Genomic DNA, 17,808 nt, shown 5'->3' on the forward strand with positions numbered 1-17,808 from the left:
TAGCGCAGATAATTACATTATATCGTGTGGTAATATGAATATTAAGGTAAATACTAATGTCTTGGGGGTAAAATAAGGTGAGTACATATTTCAGGGTCGATCTTCCATCCTTTCATCATTAAATATTTCATTTGAGCCACAATTTACATCATTAATTGGTTGGGGGTTATTTTACAGGACAGAGGAAATGGCTATTAATCCACCAAACACTTGATCCTTGTTCGTCGATCGTCAAATCTGAAAGACAAAAAAAAAGAGCAAAGAGCATTTGGTGAACAACCCTGATTTAATGGGAACATAACATTTATTAGAACACTTTATATATATCTAGCAGTATCGCCCGGCGTTGCTTGGGTTTGTAAGGGAAATAACTATATAAGCATTTTTAGAGAGTTACTTCCCTTATAAATTCGGGCTTTCTTAGCCATTTTGTTTTGGTGTCTTCAAGCCATGAGTCGTTGTTCTAAAAGAACGCTGGTTTCCTTCACAACGCATTACGACGTTGATTTCTTTACACTCCTTCCCCACAGCTTCACGAGGGAGGGAAAGGGGGAGAAGAAAACAGGTGCAGCTGGAGGTTGACGCCAACCCGCCGCCATCGACACACGATGCATTTTATGCATTAAAATGGAATAAAAAATGATGTTAAATTATTTTTAAAATCGTAGACTCATCGTTGACGCGCGCTAATAGTCAGACGGGCTTCGATATGAATCACGACTATAAGATACCAGATTTGGTTAAACTGCACCGCAAATTGTGGGAGGAGTTAGGAATCTAAATCGAAGGGGACAGACACTCACACAACTAGAGTTTTTATATATATAGATATATTTCTTTATTACCCACAAGGGGCGAAACACAGAGAGACAAACAAGGACCAAAGGATTAAGGTCGATTATTCGACCCCATTGCGAAACTGGTACTTTATTAATCGACCCCGAAAGATGAAAGGCAAAGTCGACTCGGCGGAATTTGAACTCAGAACGTAATGACAGTCGAAATACGGCTACGCATTTCGCCCGGCGTGCTAACGATTCTGCCAGCTCGCCGCCGTATAGAATCTGACATACCTTCATTATACAGGGTTCATCAGCAAGATGCATGTTGACCTCAATAGTGGTGATCTCAAAAAAGCGCTCACTGCACTCTGTGAAGTGGTTGGCATCGGGAAGATCATCCATCCATAGAAACCATGCTAAGGTGACAAACTGGCAGAAACGTTAGCACTCCAGGCGAAATGCTTAGCGGTATTTCATCTGCCGTTACGTTCTGAGTTCAAATTAGGCCGAGGTTGACTTTGCCTTTCATCCTTTCTGGGTCAATAAATAAAGTACCTGTTATGCACTGGGGTCGATGTAATTGACTTCATCCCTTTGTCTGTCCTTGTTTGTCCCCTCTATGTTTAGCCCCTTGTGGGTAATAAAGAAATAGGTATTTCGTCTGTCGTTACGTTCTGAGTTCAAATTCCACCGAGGTCGACTTTGCCTTTCATCCTTTCGGGGTCGATAAATAAAGTACCAGTTACGCACTGGGGTCGATATAATCGACTTAATCCCTTTGTCTGTCCTTGTTTGTCCCCTCTATGTTTAGCCCCCTTGTGGGTTGTAAAGAAATAGGTATTTCGTCTGTCATTACGTTCTGAGTTCAAATTCTGCCGAGGTCGACTTTGTCTTTCATCCTTTCGGGGTCAATAAATAAAGTACCAGTTACGCACTGGGGTCGATGTAATCGACTTAATCCGTTTGTCCGTCCTTGTTTGTCCCCTCTATGTCTAGCCCCTTGTGGGCAATAAAGAAATAAGAAACCATGCCAAAGCAAACCCCACTGGTGTTGGTGCCACATAAAAAGCATCCAGTCCATTCTGGCATTAGGTAAGGCATAGCACCATAGAAACCATGCCTCAGCAGACACTGGAATATGATGAAGTCCTTGTACATATTACATCATGTCAAACAGACCAAAAGAGTGTGAACAGCATGCTCTACAGAGAGTCGAACCCTGTACTTCTTAAACACTGGTTAAGCACTCTACCATTATGTTAAGTGACCCCTGGCAGATATATATTAACCTGTATGGTAGATTTCTATAATAGCTATCGCCGCCTCATGGGGGATGAAAAGAGCAAGGGATTGAGTCGTTTTTGCTTCATGTTTTAGTATTTCTGGGTAATAAACAAGAGGAATGAGGTTTCTGGAAGAAGTTTCATTTTTTGTTTTAAAATTTTTATTTATATATATATATATATATATATAAGGCACAGGAGTGGCTGTGTGGTAAGTAGCTTGCTCACCAACCACATGGTTTCGGGTTCAGTCCCACTGCGTGGCACCTAGGGCAGGTGTCTTCTACTATAGCCTCGGGCCGACCAAATCCTTGTGAGTGGATTTGGTAGATGGAAACTGAAAGAAGCCCATCGTATATAGGCGCAGAGTGGCTGTGTGGTAAGTAGCTTGCTTGCCAACCACATGGTTCAGGGTTCAGTCCCACTGCATGGCACCTAGGGCAGGTGTCTTCTACTATAGCCTCGGGCTGACCGATGCCTAGTGAGTGGATTTGGTAGACGGAAACTGAAAGAAGCCTGTCGTATATATTATAGGCGCAGGAGTGGCTGTGTGGTAAGTAGCTTGCTAACCAACCACATGGTTTCGGGTTCAGTCCCACTCCGTGGCATCTTGGGCAGGTGTCTTCTACTATAGCCTCGGGCCGACCAAATCCTTGTGAGTGGATTTCGTAGATGGAAACTGAAAGAAGCCCATCGTATATAGGCGCAAGAGTGGCTGTGTGGTAAGTAGCTTGCTTACAAACCACATGGTTTCGGGTTCAGTCCCACTGCGTGGCACCTTGGGCAGGTGTCTTCTACTATAGCCTCAGGCCGACCAAAGCCTTGTGAGTGGATTTGGTAGATGGAAACTGAAAGAAGCCCATCGTATATAGGCGCAAGAGTGGCTGTGTGGTAAGTAGCTTGCTTACAAACCACATGGTTCTGGGTTCAGTCCCACTGCATGGCACCTTAGGCAAGTGTCTTCTACTATAGCCTCAGGCCGACCAAAGCATTGTGAGTGGATTTGGTAGCCAGAAACTGAGAGAAGCCTGTCATATATATGTATATATATATTTTTGTGTGTCTGTGTTTGTCCCCCTAGCATTGCTTGACAACCGATGCTGGTGTGTTTACGTCCCCGTCACTTAGCGGTTCGGCAAAAGAGACCGATAGAATAAGTACTGGGCTTACAAAGAATAAGTCCCGGGGTCGATTTGCTCGACTAAAGGCGGTGCTCCAGCATGGCTGCAGTCAAATGACTGAAACAAGTAAAAGAGTAAAAGAGTATATATAAATATCTAATATAGGATAAAAATTTTCGAAAAAATTTTATCAATGGCCAGCATATTAAGAAAATACCTTTAAAGGTTAAATTTTATAAACAACTTATAAACAAGGGCAAAAGAAAAAAACTCTAATGCCATATACCGAAATAGACTTATTCGTCAATAACCATATAATTTATCACTATAAGCTCGCGTCTCGAAAGCAAGCCGATAGAAATTGCTAAAAAATTTCGTTATTACCGGATCGGTTCCAATTTCTGAGTTAATTCAATTAGAATTTTCTCTTCATCAGCGATAAATACGATAAGGAAATAAATGAGATACTTACTTGCACCCATGGAAGAATTATATATAAGTAAATAGAACTTATATATATAGGCGTAGGAGTGGCTGTGTGGTAAGTATCTTGCTTACCAACCATACGGTTCTGGTTTCAGTCCCACTGCGTGGCACCTTGGGCAAGTGTCTTCTACTATAGCCTTGGGGCCGACCAAGCCTTGTGAGTGGATTTGGTAGACGGAAACTGAAAGAAGAACGTCATATATATATATATATATATAATATATATATATATATATGTATATATATATATATATATGTGTGTATGTGTGTTTGTGTGTCTGTGTTTGTTCCCCCCAACATCGCTTGACAACCGATGCTGGTGTGTTTACATCCCCGTTACTTAGCGGTTCGGCAAATGAGACCAAGAGAATAAGTACTAGGCTTGCAAAGAATAAGTCTTGGGGTCGATTTGCTAGACTAAAAAGGCGGTGCTCCAGCATGGCTGCAGTCACATGACTGAAACAAGTAAAAGAGTAAAAAAGTAAAGAGTAAAGTGTATATATATATATATATATATATATTATATATATATATTACTATACTTAGTTTTTTGTATCCGAGTTGCAAAATTATGTGAATTAGTGTGTCAAACAAACAAATTTTGTTGTGTCTACAGTGAGTTATTTCGCCAATATCAATTAGCAAGTTAAGCAAATAATTGATAAGTTTGTTGGACAATTAACCAGTTGACAAATAATAATGAAGTGGCAGCTAACCAGTGCATGTGTTACTTTCAGCAAAATTTTTTATCTTTTCACTGCGACCATGCTGGGGCACCACCTTGAATTTTTAGCAAATGTATAGACCCCATATATATATATATATACTAGCAGTATCGCCCGCGTTGTCGGGTTTGTAAGGGAAATAACTATAAAGCATTTTTTAGAGAGTTATAGCCAAAAAATGGAATAAAAAATGAGGGTAAATTTTTTTTTTAGTTAAAAGGTCGAGTTGCGTCCCCTAGACAGTCTGTGGTTTGTGTTTTTCTGATTCCGACCCCCATGTCGAATTTATCGATTTTTTTCAGAACTGGGGGAACTTTTCAAAATTTTCGCTGCGTAGTTTTGAATTATGAGATTGGCTATTTTGTGTCAAGTTTCATCAGAATCGGTTGAAAGCCGTGGTCAGGTGAGGGTACAACCTAACAGACACACAGAAACACACACAGACAAACTGCCGTTTATATATAATTATATATAATATATATATATATATATATATATATATATATATATATATATATACAACCAGCCAGCATTCTGAAACCTTTTTTCTTTCATATGTATAAATCTGTACATCACCCCCAATACTTCTAACATATATCTCTGGATCTTTCCTCTCCTATGTTTCCGTACAAAGAGCTCCGCTCGAAACGTTTAACTTTCCTTCTTTCCTTCTTTCCTGAGCATCCAATAATACTATATTTGTTCCACGTCCTCGCGTTGTTGTATTTTTTTGTGTCTTTCCTTGTTTGGATTAACCTTTATATAATATATATATATATATATATACTACTACTTCGCCACTTAATGTACTTATATATGAATAATATATGGCCTGTGCTAGAAACACCAGCGATAATAATAAATTTATTTTTATCACATTCTGTCTTTGTTTACTATTTCTCGATAATTTTGAGCGTTAGACTTATACCAGAAATCCTAGTTTGTCGGGTACGTTCTGCGTCTGCCGCAGTGATCTGATTAGTTAGAAAGAGCAAATCAGTAGACGCCATGTTGTCTATCGGGTTGGATTTAAGATAACAGGAATCTTACTGAAGAGCCTACCTGAGGCAAATAAATATTTTTATTGCTGAAAAAGGCGAAACTGCAGTCTAAAAGAACCGAGTTAGTAAAAGTTTTTATTTTCATTTCACTAAATTTATCAAGCTTCTGTGTTTCTAGTACATACTTCGCCGCTTAATGTACTATATATGAATAATATATGGCCTGTGCTAGAAACACCAGCATAATAATTAAATTTATTTTATCGCATTCTGTCTTTGTTTATATATATAATAATATATTATAATATATATATATAAAGATATATATATATATATATATGTGTATGTATATATATATATATTATTATAATGTATTTTATATTATATATATGTATTTATATAATATGGAGTTATATATATATATAATATGTATTTATATAATTATATATTGTATTTAATATATATTATATATGTATTTATATATAATATATATATATATGTATTTATATATATATTATATATATATATATATATATATATATATATATATATATATAATATATATAATGTATTTATATATATATATATCTATATATATATATATATATATATCTATATATATATATATATAGTGGAGGCGCAATGGCCTAGTGGTTAGGGCAGCTGACTCGCAGTTTCGATTCCCAGACCGGGCGTTGTGAGTGTTTATTGAGCGAAAACACCTAAAGCTCCACGAGGCTCCGGCAGGGGATGGTGGTGATCCCTGCTGTACTCTTTCACCACAACTTTCTCTCACTCTTACTTCCTGTTTCTGTTGTACCTGTATTTCAAAGGGCCGGCCTCGTCACTCTCTGTGTCACGCTGAATATCCCCGAGGACTACGTTAAGGGTGCACGTGTCTGTGGAGTGCTCAGCCACTTACACGTTAATTTCACGAGCAGGCTGTTCCGTTGATCGGATCAACTGGAACCCTCGTCGTCGTAACCGACGGAGTGCTTCCATCCACATTACAGCATTTCGTTTCGTTTTGTTTTGGTTACACTGCTGGGGAACAGACAACAATATAAGGGAACAGACAAAAATGCTGGAACGAACCCACCATCAGTAGAGACATCTAGTGGAGAATTCAAGAAATGCAATCATATAAAGGGAAATAACTTCTACACTACATCGACCAAGCTCCAATTATTAATTAAGGTGCGTAATTAGCGATCGCTGACTCGCAGTTTCTATCTGAACAGGGTAAGTTGACAAAGATTTACTTTAAGGCTTTAGATACAAGACCTGAAATTTGAGGGAGGTCAATAGTCGATTACATCGGCTCCAATATTTGATTGGTATTTAATTTATCCACCCAGAAGGAATAAAAGGTTAAAGTCAGCCTCGACGGAATTTGAACTCAGAACGTACCTCGTCTTAATTAATAACTTCCAAACTGAAATGTTGGTTTGTTGCTTGTGAAAACCTATGATCGGATGTTAGATGTGATATAGAGGAAATTTATTTGTAAAATGAGAAGAAAACGTTGTGATTAACGAGTAAAAACGAACGGAGAACCGGCATAACTACAGATTCATGCCCCACCACTTTGGATGATCGTAAGTTTAATTAAATATTCTACGAATATTTGTTATAGTATGTAGATTCCGAATGTACAAAACTTTTGTAGGAAAGTGCTTTTGGTGTGAGGAGTTTCGGAAAATTCAGCGGCGTCAACTTCAATTCTTCTTAACTTTCAAGAAAATAGATGTCATATTTTTAAATGAAATTTTCTACAAATATACCTCGGACGATATAGATTCCGAGAAGGTAGGAATTTGGGGGCAAAACAATTCGGGGGTTTACTTTTGAGGACCGTTCGTTTATTTATTTTCTAAAATATTCCTTAATTCTTGCAACCTCTTCACTGGTTCTTGACCTTGTCCATTATTGGAGCTGTTTCTTTGTTTGTTGCTGTGCATGTGTCTGTATGCGGCAGCTTGCATGAATAGACACGTATGTATATATATGGATTTATGCTTATACATACAATATATATATATATATATGAAATATATACTATTTATATATATATATATATATATATATATATATATATATAATTATAATATATACTTTATTTAAAGCAGAAAATTCAACAAAATCTGTTACTCTGAGTTTCTCGTTGCCGTTCATCAGACAGTTTTTGCTAGAATGGAACAATATATATTAATTCAATCTATACTCTTACAAACGCTACACCTTTAAAAAGAAATGTACTTGTTTGATTGGCCCTTTAGAAAAAACGGTCAATCTTCGAGCGATAAACAAAAGGTCAAAAATATATGTATATATATATAAAAAAACTTATAAAAATTATAAAAATTATAAAATCCGAGGAAAAAAACCGAGGAAAAAACCTATTGCCGTTAATGAAGACAGTACAAATTAATGCATAGAAATTAAACCTGTTATAAATACTGCAATACATATTTATATTAAAATCCACATATATATATCAACATACACAAAAGGATGCGCGTAAACGCCATACATACATATACAGACGTATGAATATATATATATATATATATTTACATATAATATATATATTTACATATATATATATATATTTACATATATATATATATATTACATATATATATATATAATTTACATATATATATATATTTACTATATATATATATATATTACATATAATATATATATATTTACTATATATATATATATATTTACATATAATATATATATATTTACATATAATATATATAAATATATTTACATATATATAATATATATATTTACATATATATATATATATATATAATATATATATATATAATATATATATATATATATATATATATATATATTATATATATATATATGGGTACTTTTCTACAAGTGTGGTCCCGGTGCTAGCTAGTCATGACTAGTCGATCTTACAAAGACTACGTAACGCGAGTGCGTGACTAAAATCACACTCGCATTCGCTAGACATGAGGTTTTTTTTAGCAAATAATTTTTTTTAAACAAAGAAAATAAAACACAAAGTAAGTAATTTCTTTTGTTGAGTCTTTTATTTACTTTGTTTAAGACAAAACCCATTTTATTTTATATATATTCAGCCATTATATACATATATTATTATGCGCGCATCTGTTAATTTGCATACTCGCGCTAGGTAGTCGTTGAAGGATCGACCAGTTACGACGGACTAGCACGAGTGCGCGCACCGGGACCATTCTTTATGAGTGGTACCTTTGGTAGAGTATGGAGGACTGGTTATGTGGTCATGCTGCCTCTAATTTTTATTTCATCCCCCTGCAATGCTTCTAGATGTCTCACCAACGTATGTAATGTTCTTGTCTTTACAAGCACCCCACAAGAAAATCTCTGTCTATAGATGGGTAGAGGCGAATTATATCCATTCTACCCGGACACAACCCGTGAGGTGTTCAGAGGGTTTGCAGCTATTGATTCTACTGAGGAGATCCTCCCTGCTCACAAAGACGTGTGTCGCCATTTCCGTGAGTGGTCGTAACCCCTGCGAGAGGAAGGAGAATAATTACCGTTGTCCCTTTTTTTAATGAAGGACTCATGAAATTGTAAGATGTATTTGGAGTCAGGATTTTGCTCCATGAGCCGACTCTACTTTTTGGGGTTTATAAATATTAACGTTGATGATAATAATAATAATAATGATTTTTCTTTTAGTATTTTTAAGTAAAAAACCTGAAATTTGTAGGAAGGGGACAAATTAATTTCAGGGACTCGAGTGCTCTACTGCTTCTTTTATTTACCTCGAAAGGATGAAAGTCGACCTCAGTGGAAGTCATACTTTGAAAGGAAAGACGTTTGGGGCACCAACTCATGACAGACAAAATATAAAGAGGGACCTTCACTGTGGGCTTGCTAGCAAGCTGGTCTTCAGATAAGGGACTCCTGGTTAGGTGGGAGGGGCATCTAGATGCCCAAATGATCGATCGTACTCGCCCTCACAGTGTGTACCTGATTGAAGAGAAATAAACAATGCACAGACACACTCCCATTCCTGATTGCTTTTATCTCTAGTTTGACAAAGCTATTTACGAACGAAATGCTGTTAAGCAATTAATCCGGCATCTTAGAGATTCTACCAGTATTTAATATTGTAGCAAGTCAGGAAAGCTATTTTAGTTGTTACACCATAGCACGGTTCTGCTATGTCATTCTCCAGCCCATCGGGGTGGGCATATATGGATCCTAGAGGTAAGTTCAGTGCCCATGAAGAGAAGTGGGAGTTTTAATTAGTCAGCATTTCACTTGTGGCAACTTTGCTCTGCGAAATTCTGTATGGCATCAACTCACTACTCTGGTCATGTTATGCCCACTATATTTTCGTTTTGGCTAGCTCCATTCCCATTAGCTTCTAACTCCTTCCAACTCAATCTACTTATGCAAGCATGGACAGTAAATGCATGACAATGGTAGTGATATAAAATCTGCAATGTTTATTTACTTATGTTGGTGAACTATCCAGTTTTATCTTACTGCTTCTTTTCCTATTTCAGATTATCACAACATGTTGACGTGAAGGAAATCTCTCCATTCAGAAGTGTCTTTGATATTCTCATCACCTAAAGGAAGACAGTATATTTATAAGGAGCATTCATGAATAAGTCTACCTCTGTATATAAATACAGTCTATAACAAGGAACAGCGAAATATTTTTCTTTCTGTGGAATGTATGGAAGAAACATTGCATTAAATTGTTATCTGAATGAAGTGACAAAAGTGAACAGAAATGTATTCATGGAAATGAAAAACACTTTATCATTGTGAAGTGTATGATAAGTAATTCTCTCAAAATGAATAATTTAACTGTATCAGAAAACCTTGATAAAGAGGAAAAGCCATATCACTGTAATATCTGTGGAAAATCATTTTCTTACAGTAGTGACATTTCTAGACACAAACGTACACATACAGGAGAGAAACCTTATCATTGTGAGATCTGTGGTAAATCATTCTCTGTAAGCAATATCTTAACTGATCACATACGTACACATACAGGAGAGAAACCTTATCATTGTGATATCTGTGGTAAATCATTCTCTCAAAGGAATAGCTTGACTGTTCATAAACATACACATACCGGAGAGAAGCCATATGATTGTGAGATCTGTGGTAAATCATTCTCTCAAAGTCATCACTTGACTGATCACGTACGTACACATACAGGAGAGAAACCATATCACTGTGATATCTGTGGTAAATCATTCTCTCAAAGTCATCACTTGACTAATCACAAGCCTTCACATACTGGTGAGAAAACTTATCATTGTGATATCTGTGGTGAATCATTCTGTGAACGTAAAGCTTTAACTAACCATAAGAAGATTCATATTGGTGAAAAGCCATATCAGTGTGATATCTGTGGTAAATCATTCTCTTGTAAAAGTCATTTGGTTGATCACAATCGCATTCATACAGGAGAGAAGCCATATCAATGTGAAATCTGTGGTAAATCATTCTCTCGTAATGGTCAATTGGTTACTCACAATCGCCTTCATACAGGAGAGAAACCTTATCACTGTGATATCTGTGGTAAATCATTCTCTGTAAGTAGTGCCTTACAAAGACACAAACGTATTCATACAGGAGAGAAGCCATACCATTGTGATATCTGTGGTAAATCATTCTCTTGTAATAGTGAATTGGTTTCTCACAAGCGTACACATACAGGAGAGAAACCTTATCAGTGTGATATCTGTGGTAAATCATTCTCTCACAGCAATAACTTGACTGATCACAAGCCTACACATACAGGAGAAAAACCATATCACTGTGATATCTGTGGTAAATCATTCTCTCTAAGTAACCACTTGAGTAGGCACAAACGTACACATACAGGAGACAAACCTTATCATTGTGATATCTGTGGTAAATCATTCTCTGTAAGTAGCAACTTGACTAGGCACAGTCTTACTCATACAGGAGAGAGACCATATCGCTGTGATATCTGTGGTAAATCATTCGCTAGTAATAGTCAATTGGTTTCTCACAATCGCCTTCATACTGGTGAGAAACCTTATCATTGTGAGATCTGTGGTAAATCATTTTCTCAAAGGTATCAGTTGAACAGACACACGCATACACATACAGGGGGGAAACCATAATCTTGCATTAGTTGTTGTAATTCATTTTTTGCAAATGGTGTTGTAACTACACACGGAAATGTTCATCCCAGACACAACCTATGTAATGGTCGTGTCTGTGTTAAAGCATTCTCTCATAGACCTAACTTAACTCTACATGAACGAATCCCTACATGAGAGTAACCATGTCCGTGTGACATGTGTGGCAAATGATTCTCTCGAAAAAGCCACATGCACAAACATGTGGCTATTCACAGAGACATGTTTCTGTCTCAATGTCAAAATTTATTAAGTCATAACGATAATTAACACTAATTGGTCTGCTAAAACACAGGCTTTTTCCTTTCATCAGTTATAGGAATTTCTTAATAAAGAATAATGAATAAAATATTTATTTTGTCCTTGTTTTTTTTTGCTCTATATCTGGACCCTGTTCCCTTTCTCCCTTAAACCTGTCAACTGGCACAAAGTGACGTTCCTTCAATACTACCTTCCTCCCTGCCAGTTTTGAGCTATTTTGTCTTGCAAGGTCCTTGGGGGCCCTGACGGTTTTGTAAAAGGGTTGACATTAGGAAATGCATTCTGCTGTAGAAAAGCCAAATCAGACAAGGGAAACTGGTGCAGCTCATGGCTTTGTCAGCTCCGGTTGAAGCATCCAACATATGCCTGAATGGAAAACAAACATTAAAAGATGTAGGAAGTATTCTTCTGAATTTTTGTGAAATGTTAATCTTTGAAAATTTTTCCTCTTGTCATTTGTGACGAGGTTCTCTTGTCTTTTGAGACAAGTTCAAAATAAAGGAGTACGACAGGGTCCTTTGTCTCTGCCTGAATGGAAAACAAACATTAAACGATGTCGGAAGTATTCTTAGCAAGGTGAAGCGCTTGTCCTTTGACATGCACAACAGCAACTAACATATCTCTGAACTCCATCTATGTGTTTTTTATTATTGGTATTGTGTGTCTATACGGTGATTTGAACTCTTGTCTCTTGACAAACAGTAATTTTCGCAACTTCGGGGCAAAAATTTCTGAATTTTTGTGAAATGTTAATCTTTGAAAATTTTTCCTCTTGTCATTTGTGACGAGGTTCTCTTGTCTTTTGAGACAAGTTCAAAATAAAGGAGTACGACAGGGTCCTTTGTCTCTGCCTGAATGGAAAACAAACATTAAACGATGTCGGAAGTATTCTTAGCAAGGTGAAGCGCTTGTCCTTTGACATGCACAACAGCAACTAACATATCTCTGAACTCCATCTATGTGTTTTTTATTATTGGTATTGTGTGTCTATACGGTGATTTGAACTCTTGTCTCTTGACAAACAGTAATTTTCGCAACTTCGGGGCAGAAAATTTCTGAATTTTTGTGAAATGTTAATCTTTGAAAATTTTTCCTCTTGTCATTTGTGACGAGGTTCTCTTGTCTTTTGAGACAAGTTCAAAATAAAGGATTACGACAGGGTCCTTTGTCTCTGCCTGAATGGAAAACAAACATTAAACGATGTCGGAAGTATTCTTAGCAAGGTGAAGCGCTTGTCCTTTGACATGCACAACAGCAACTAACATATCTCTGAACTCCATCTATGTGTTTTTTATTATTGGTATTGTGTGTCTATACGGTGATTTGAACTCTTGTCTCTTGACAAACAGTAATTTTCGCAACTTCGGGGCAGAAAATTTCTGAATTTTTGTGAAATGTTAATCTTTGAAAATTTTTCCTCTTGTCATTTGTGACGAGGTTCTCTTGTCTTTTGAGACAAGTTCAAAATAAAGGATTACGACAGGGTCCTTTGTCTCTGCCTGAATGGAAAACAAACATTAAACGATGTCGGAAGTATTCTTAGCAAGGTGAAGCGCTTGTCCTTTGACATGCACAACAGCAACTAACATATCTCTGAACTCCATCTATGTGTTTTTTATTATTGGTATTGTGTGTCTATACGGTGATTTGAACTCTTGTCTCTTGACAAACAGTAATTTTCGCAACTTCGGGGCAGAAAATTTCTGAATTTTTGTGAAATGTTAATCTTTGAAAATTTTTCTTCTTGTCATTTGTGACGAGGTTCTCTTGTCTTTTGAGGCAAGTTCAGAAGTTCAAAATAAAGGAGTACAACAGGGTCCTTTGTCTCTGCCTGAATGGAAAACAAATGTTAAATAATGAGGAATCAAGTATTTATAGCAAAGAGAAATTTTTTTTTCTTTTTGACTTGCAACTGACATATTTTGCCTCTCATCTTCCTCCAACGTATTCTGAATAAATATACAAATATTTCTGCTGTCTGCTATTTTAGAACCAATACTTTGAATGTGTCAAGCAGGTAACTGGCAGAAACCTAAGCACATCGGGTAAAATGCTTAATGGTAATTCTTCTGCCGTTACGTTCTGAGTTCAAATTCCGCCAAGTTCGACTTTGCCTTTCATCCTTTTGGGGTCGATAAATTAAGTACCAGTTACGCACTGGGGTCGATGTAATCTACGTAATCTGTTTGTCATCTCTGTGTTTAGCCCCTTTTGGGTAGGAAAGAAATACGTATTTCGTCTGCCGTTACGTTCTGAGTTCAAATTCCGCCAAGCTCGACTTTGCCTTTCATCCTTTAGGGGTCGATAAATTAAGTACCAGTTACGCACTGGGGTCGATGTAATCTACTTAATCTGTTTGTCATCTCTGTGTTTAGCCCCTTTTGGTAGGAAAGAAATACGTATTTCGTCTGCCGTTACGTTCTGAGTTCAAATTCCGCCAAGCTCGACTTTGCCTTTCATCCTTTAGGGGTCGATAAATTAAGTACCAGTTACGCACTGGGGTCGATGTAATCTACGTAATCTGTTTGTCATCTCTGTGTTTAGCCCCTTTTGGGTAGGAAAGAAATACGTATTTCGTCTGCCGTTACGTTCTGAGTTCAAATTCCGCCAAGCTCGACTTTGCCTTTCATCCTTTAGGGGTCGATAAATTAAGTACCAGTTACGCACTGGGGTCGATGTAATCTACTTAATCTGTTTGTCATCTCTGTGTTTAGCCCCTTTTGGGTAGGAAAGAAATACGTATTTCGTCTGCCGTTACGTTCTGAGTTCAAATTCCGCCAAGCTCGACTTTGCCTTTCATCCTTTAGGGGTCGATAAATTAAGTACCAGTTACGCACTGGGCTCGATGTAATCTACTTAATCTGTTTGTCATCTCTGTGTTTAGCCCCTTTTGGGTAGGAAAGAAATACATATTTCGTCTGCCATTACGTTCTGAGTTCAAATTCCGCCAAGCTCGACTTTGCCTTTCATCCTTTAGGGGTCGATAAATTAAGTACCAGTTACACACTGGGGGCGATATAATCGACTTAATCCGTCTGTCTGTCCTTGTTTTCCCCTCTGTGTTTAACCTCTTGTGGGTAGTAAAGAAATAGGTATTTCGTTTGCCGCTACGCTCTGAGTTCAAATCTCGGCGAGGTTGACTTTGCCTTTCATTCTTTCGGGGTCGATAAATTAAGTACCAGCTGTGTACTGGGGTTCAATGTAAGCAAATGGCCACCTCCACCAAAATTTCAATCCTTTTACCCAGAATAGAAAAAATTTCATTGAATGTGTGTCATTTACCAAATCCACTCACAAGTTTTCACCAACCTAATCCCCTGAGGTGGCTATTTACGAACGAAAGGCTGTTAAGCAATTAATCTGGCATCTTGGAGATTCTGCCAGTATTTAATATTGTAGCAAGTCAGGAAAGCTATTTTAGTTGTCACACCATAGCACAGTTTTGCCATGGCATTCTCTTGCTCGTGAGGGTTGGGCCCGTATGGATCCTGGAGGATCGTAACTTATAATGCTTTCCCTGACTCATGCCCACACACACCTGGCTATGCTCTTACTACTAGTCGGGTTTCATCCTTATCATCATTTAATGTCCGTTTTCCCTGCTGGCATCTGGGGTCTGGGAAGCCAGGAGGCTGCACCAGGCCCCAGTCTGATCTGGCAGGGAGTTGACAGCTGGAAAATAGGAATTCACGAGATGTAATAAGACATAATATGCTTATTGCTGGAGGTAATGCATTAACACAAATGGTTAAATGAAGGAGAAGCTTGTAACATTACATGGCCATATTCTTTTTTACAATCCTCTCTCATCATCATCATCGTTTAACGTCCGCTTTCCATGCTAGCATGGGTTGGACGGTTCGACTGGGGTCTGTGAAGCCAGAAGGCTGCACCAGGCCCAGTCTGATCTGGCAGTGTTTCTACAGCTGGATGCCCTTCCTAACGCCAACCACTCCGTGAGTGTAGTAGGTGCTTTTTACGTGCCATCGATATATATATATATCATCATCATCATCATTTAGCGTCCGCTTTCCATGCTAGCATGGGTTAGACGGTTCGACTGGGGTCTGTGAAGCCAGAAGGCTGCACCAGGCTCCAGTCTAATCTGGCAATGTTTCTACAGCTGGATGCCCTTCCTAACGCCAACCACTCCGTGAGTGTAGTGGGTGCTTTTTACGTGCCACCCGCACAGGTGCCAGACAGAGCTGGCAAACGGCCACGAACGGATGGTGCTTTTTATGTGCCACCGGCACGAGGGCCAGGCGAGGCTGGCAACGGACACGAAACGGGGCGGTGCTGGCAACGGTCGCGAAACGGAAGGTTCCCTTACATGTCACCGGCACTGGTAACACATCTGCAATTTCCATTGATCGATTTCCATTCTGATCCTCACTTGCCTCAACGGGTCTTCACAAGTAGAGTTTCGACATGCCACCGGCACTGGTAACACATCTGCAATTTCCATTGATCGATTTCCATTCTGATCCTCAAACGGTTAAATGAAGGAGAAGCTTGTAACATTACATGGCCATATTCTTTTTTACAATCCTCTCTCATCATCATCATCATCATCATCGTTTAACGTCCGCTTTCCATGCTAGCATGGGTTGGACAGTTCGACCGGGGTCTGTGAAGCCAGAAGGCTGCACCAGGCCCCAGTCTGATCTGGCAGTGTTTCTACAGCTGGATGCCCTTCCTAACGCCAACCACTCCGAGAGTGTAGTGGGTGCTTTTTATGTGCCACCAACACAGGTACCAGACGAGGCTGACAAATGGCCACGATCTGATGGTGCTTTTTACGTGCCACACCTTATATATAAATTAACAGAGTGAGATAAAAATCTAAGGGTGTAAAGATTTCAGAAGATTCATAAATAGAAGGTCTTACAGCAGTGTTTCTACAGCTGGATGCCCTTCCTAACGCCAACCACTCCGAGAGTGTAGTCAGTGCTTTTTATGTGCCACCTGCACAGGTGCCAGAAGAGTCTGGCAATGGCCACAATCGGATGGTGCATTTTACGTGCCACCGGCACGGAGGCCAGTCGGAGCGATGCTGGCAACGGCCACGTTCGGATGGTTCCCTTATGTGCCATCGGCACTGGTATCACAGCTACAATTTCCATTGATGTTGATCGATTTTGATTTTGATTTTCATTTCCATATTCACTTGCCTCAACAGGTCTTCAAAAGTAGAGGTCTTCACAAGTATGGGTCTTCACAAGTAGGGGTCTTCACAAGTAGGGGTCTTCACAAGTAGAGGTCTTCACAAGTAGGGGGTCTTCACAAGTAGGGGTCTTCAAAAGTAGAAGTCTTCACAAGTAGGGGGGTCTTCACAAGTAGGGGTCTTCACAAGTAGGAGTCTTCACAAGTAGAGGTCTTCACAAGTAGGGGGTCTTCACAAGTAGGGGTCTTCACAAGTAGGGGGTCTTCACAAGTAGGGGTCTTCACAAGTAGGAGTCTTCACAAGTAGAGGTCTTCACAAGTAGGGGGTCTTCAAAAGTAGAGGTCTTCACAAGTAGGGGTCTTCAAAAGTAGAGGTCTTCACAAGTAGGGGTCTTCACAAAAGTGAGATAAACGTACATACATGTGGGTGTGTAGCGGGAGGCCTGACTCAATGCTAGTCGAAGAATCGGCAGACCCTGAGTAGCGCAAGTTTAGGAATGTACTCCTTTATATGTGGGATGAACCAGAAGTCAGTGACTTCCACATCAACCAGAAGCTTCAAGAATGTTTGAGATATTTCTTTATTAACCTGTAAAGGTTTTACATTGGGGGGACATTACAAGGACAGACAAGGGACATTCAGGGTACAAACTCGCTTCTTACATACATTGTGAATGAGGGTTAAAAATATAAATGATGATCGAATGAGTTTTGGGTCCGGGTTAGGGAGTTAACCCTCTGGTTGGTTACTCTACTCTTTTACTTGTTTCAGTCCTTTGACTGCAGCCATGCTGGAGCACCGCCTTT

At 38.5% G+C, this 17,808-nt stretch overlaps 1 protein-coding gene and 1 long non-coding RNA gene across 2 annotated transcripts in view; both read left to right on the forward strand.

Moving 5' to 3' along the window:
• Positions 1-17,808, forward strand: part of LOC115225418 (zinc finger protein 239-like) — a 29,991-nt gene that overhangs the window by 6,771 nt on the left and 5,412 nt on the right. Inside the window, exon 4 of the mRNA XM_029796377.2 lies at positions 10,622-10,848. Coding sequence (XP_029652237.2) covers positions 10,622-10,848 — 227 coding nt within the window. The remainder of the gene's footprint in view (positions 1-10,621; positions 10,849-17,808) is intronic.
• LOC118768161 lies at positions 6,589-10,413 on the forward strand. The gene is made up of 3 exons (XR_005004019.1): positions 6,589-6,640; positions 6,674-6,996; positions 9,952-10,413. It is a non-coding gene; the product is annotated as an uncharacterized LOC118768161 (long non-coding RNA).

The sequence above is a fragment of the Octopus sinensis genome, linkage group LG27, assembly GCF_006345805.1.
Source record: "Octopus sinensis linkage group LG27, ASM634580v1, whole genome shotgun sequence".
In the NCBI taxonomy this organism is placed as follows: Eukaryota; Metazoa; Mollusca; class Cephalopoda; order Octopoda; family Octopodidae; genus Octopus; species Octopus sinensis.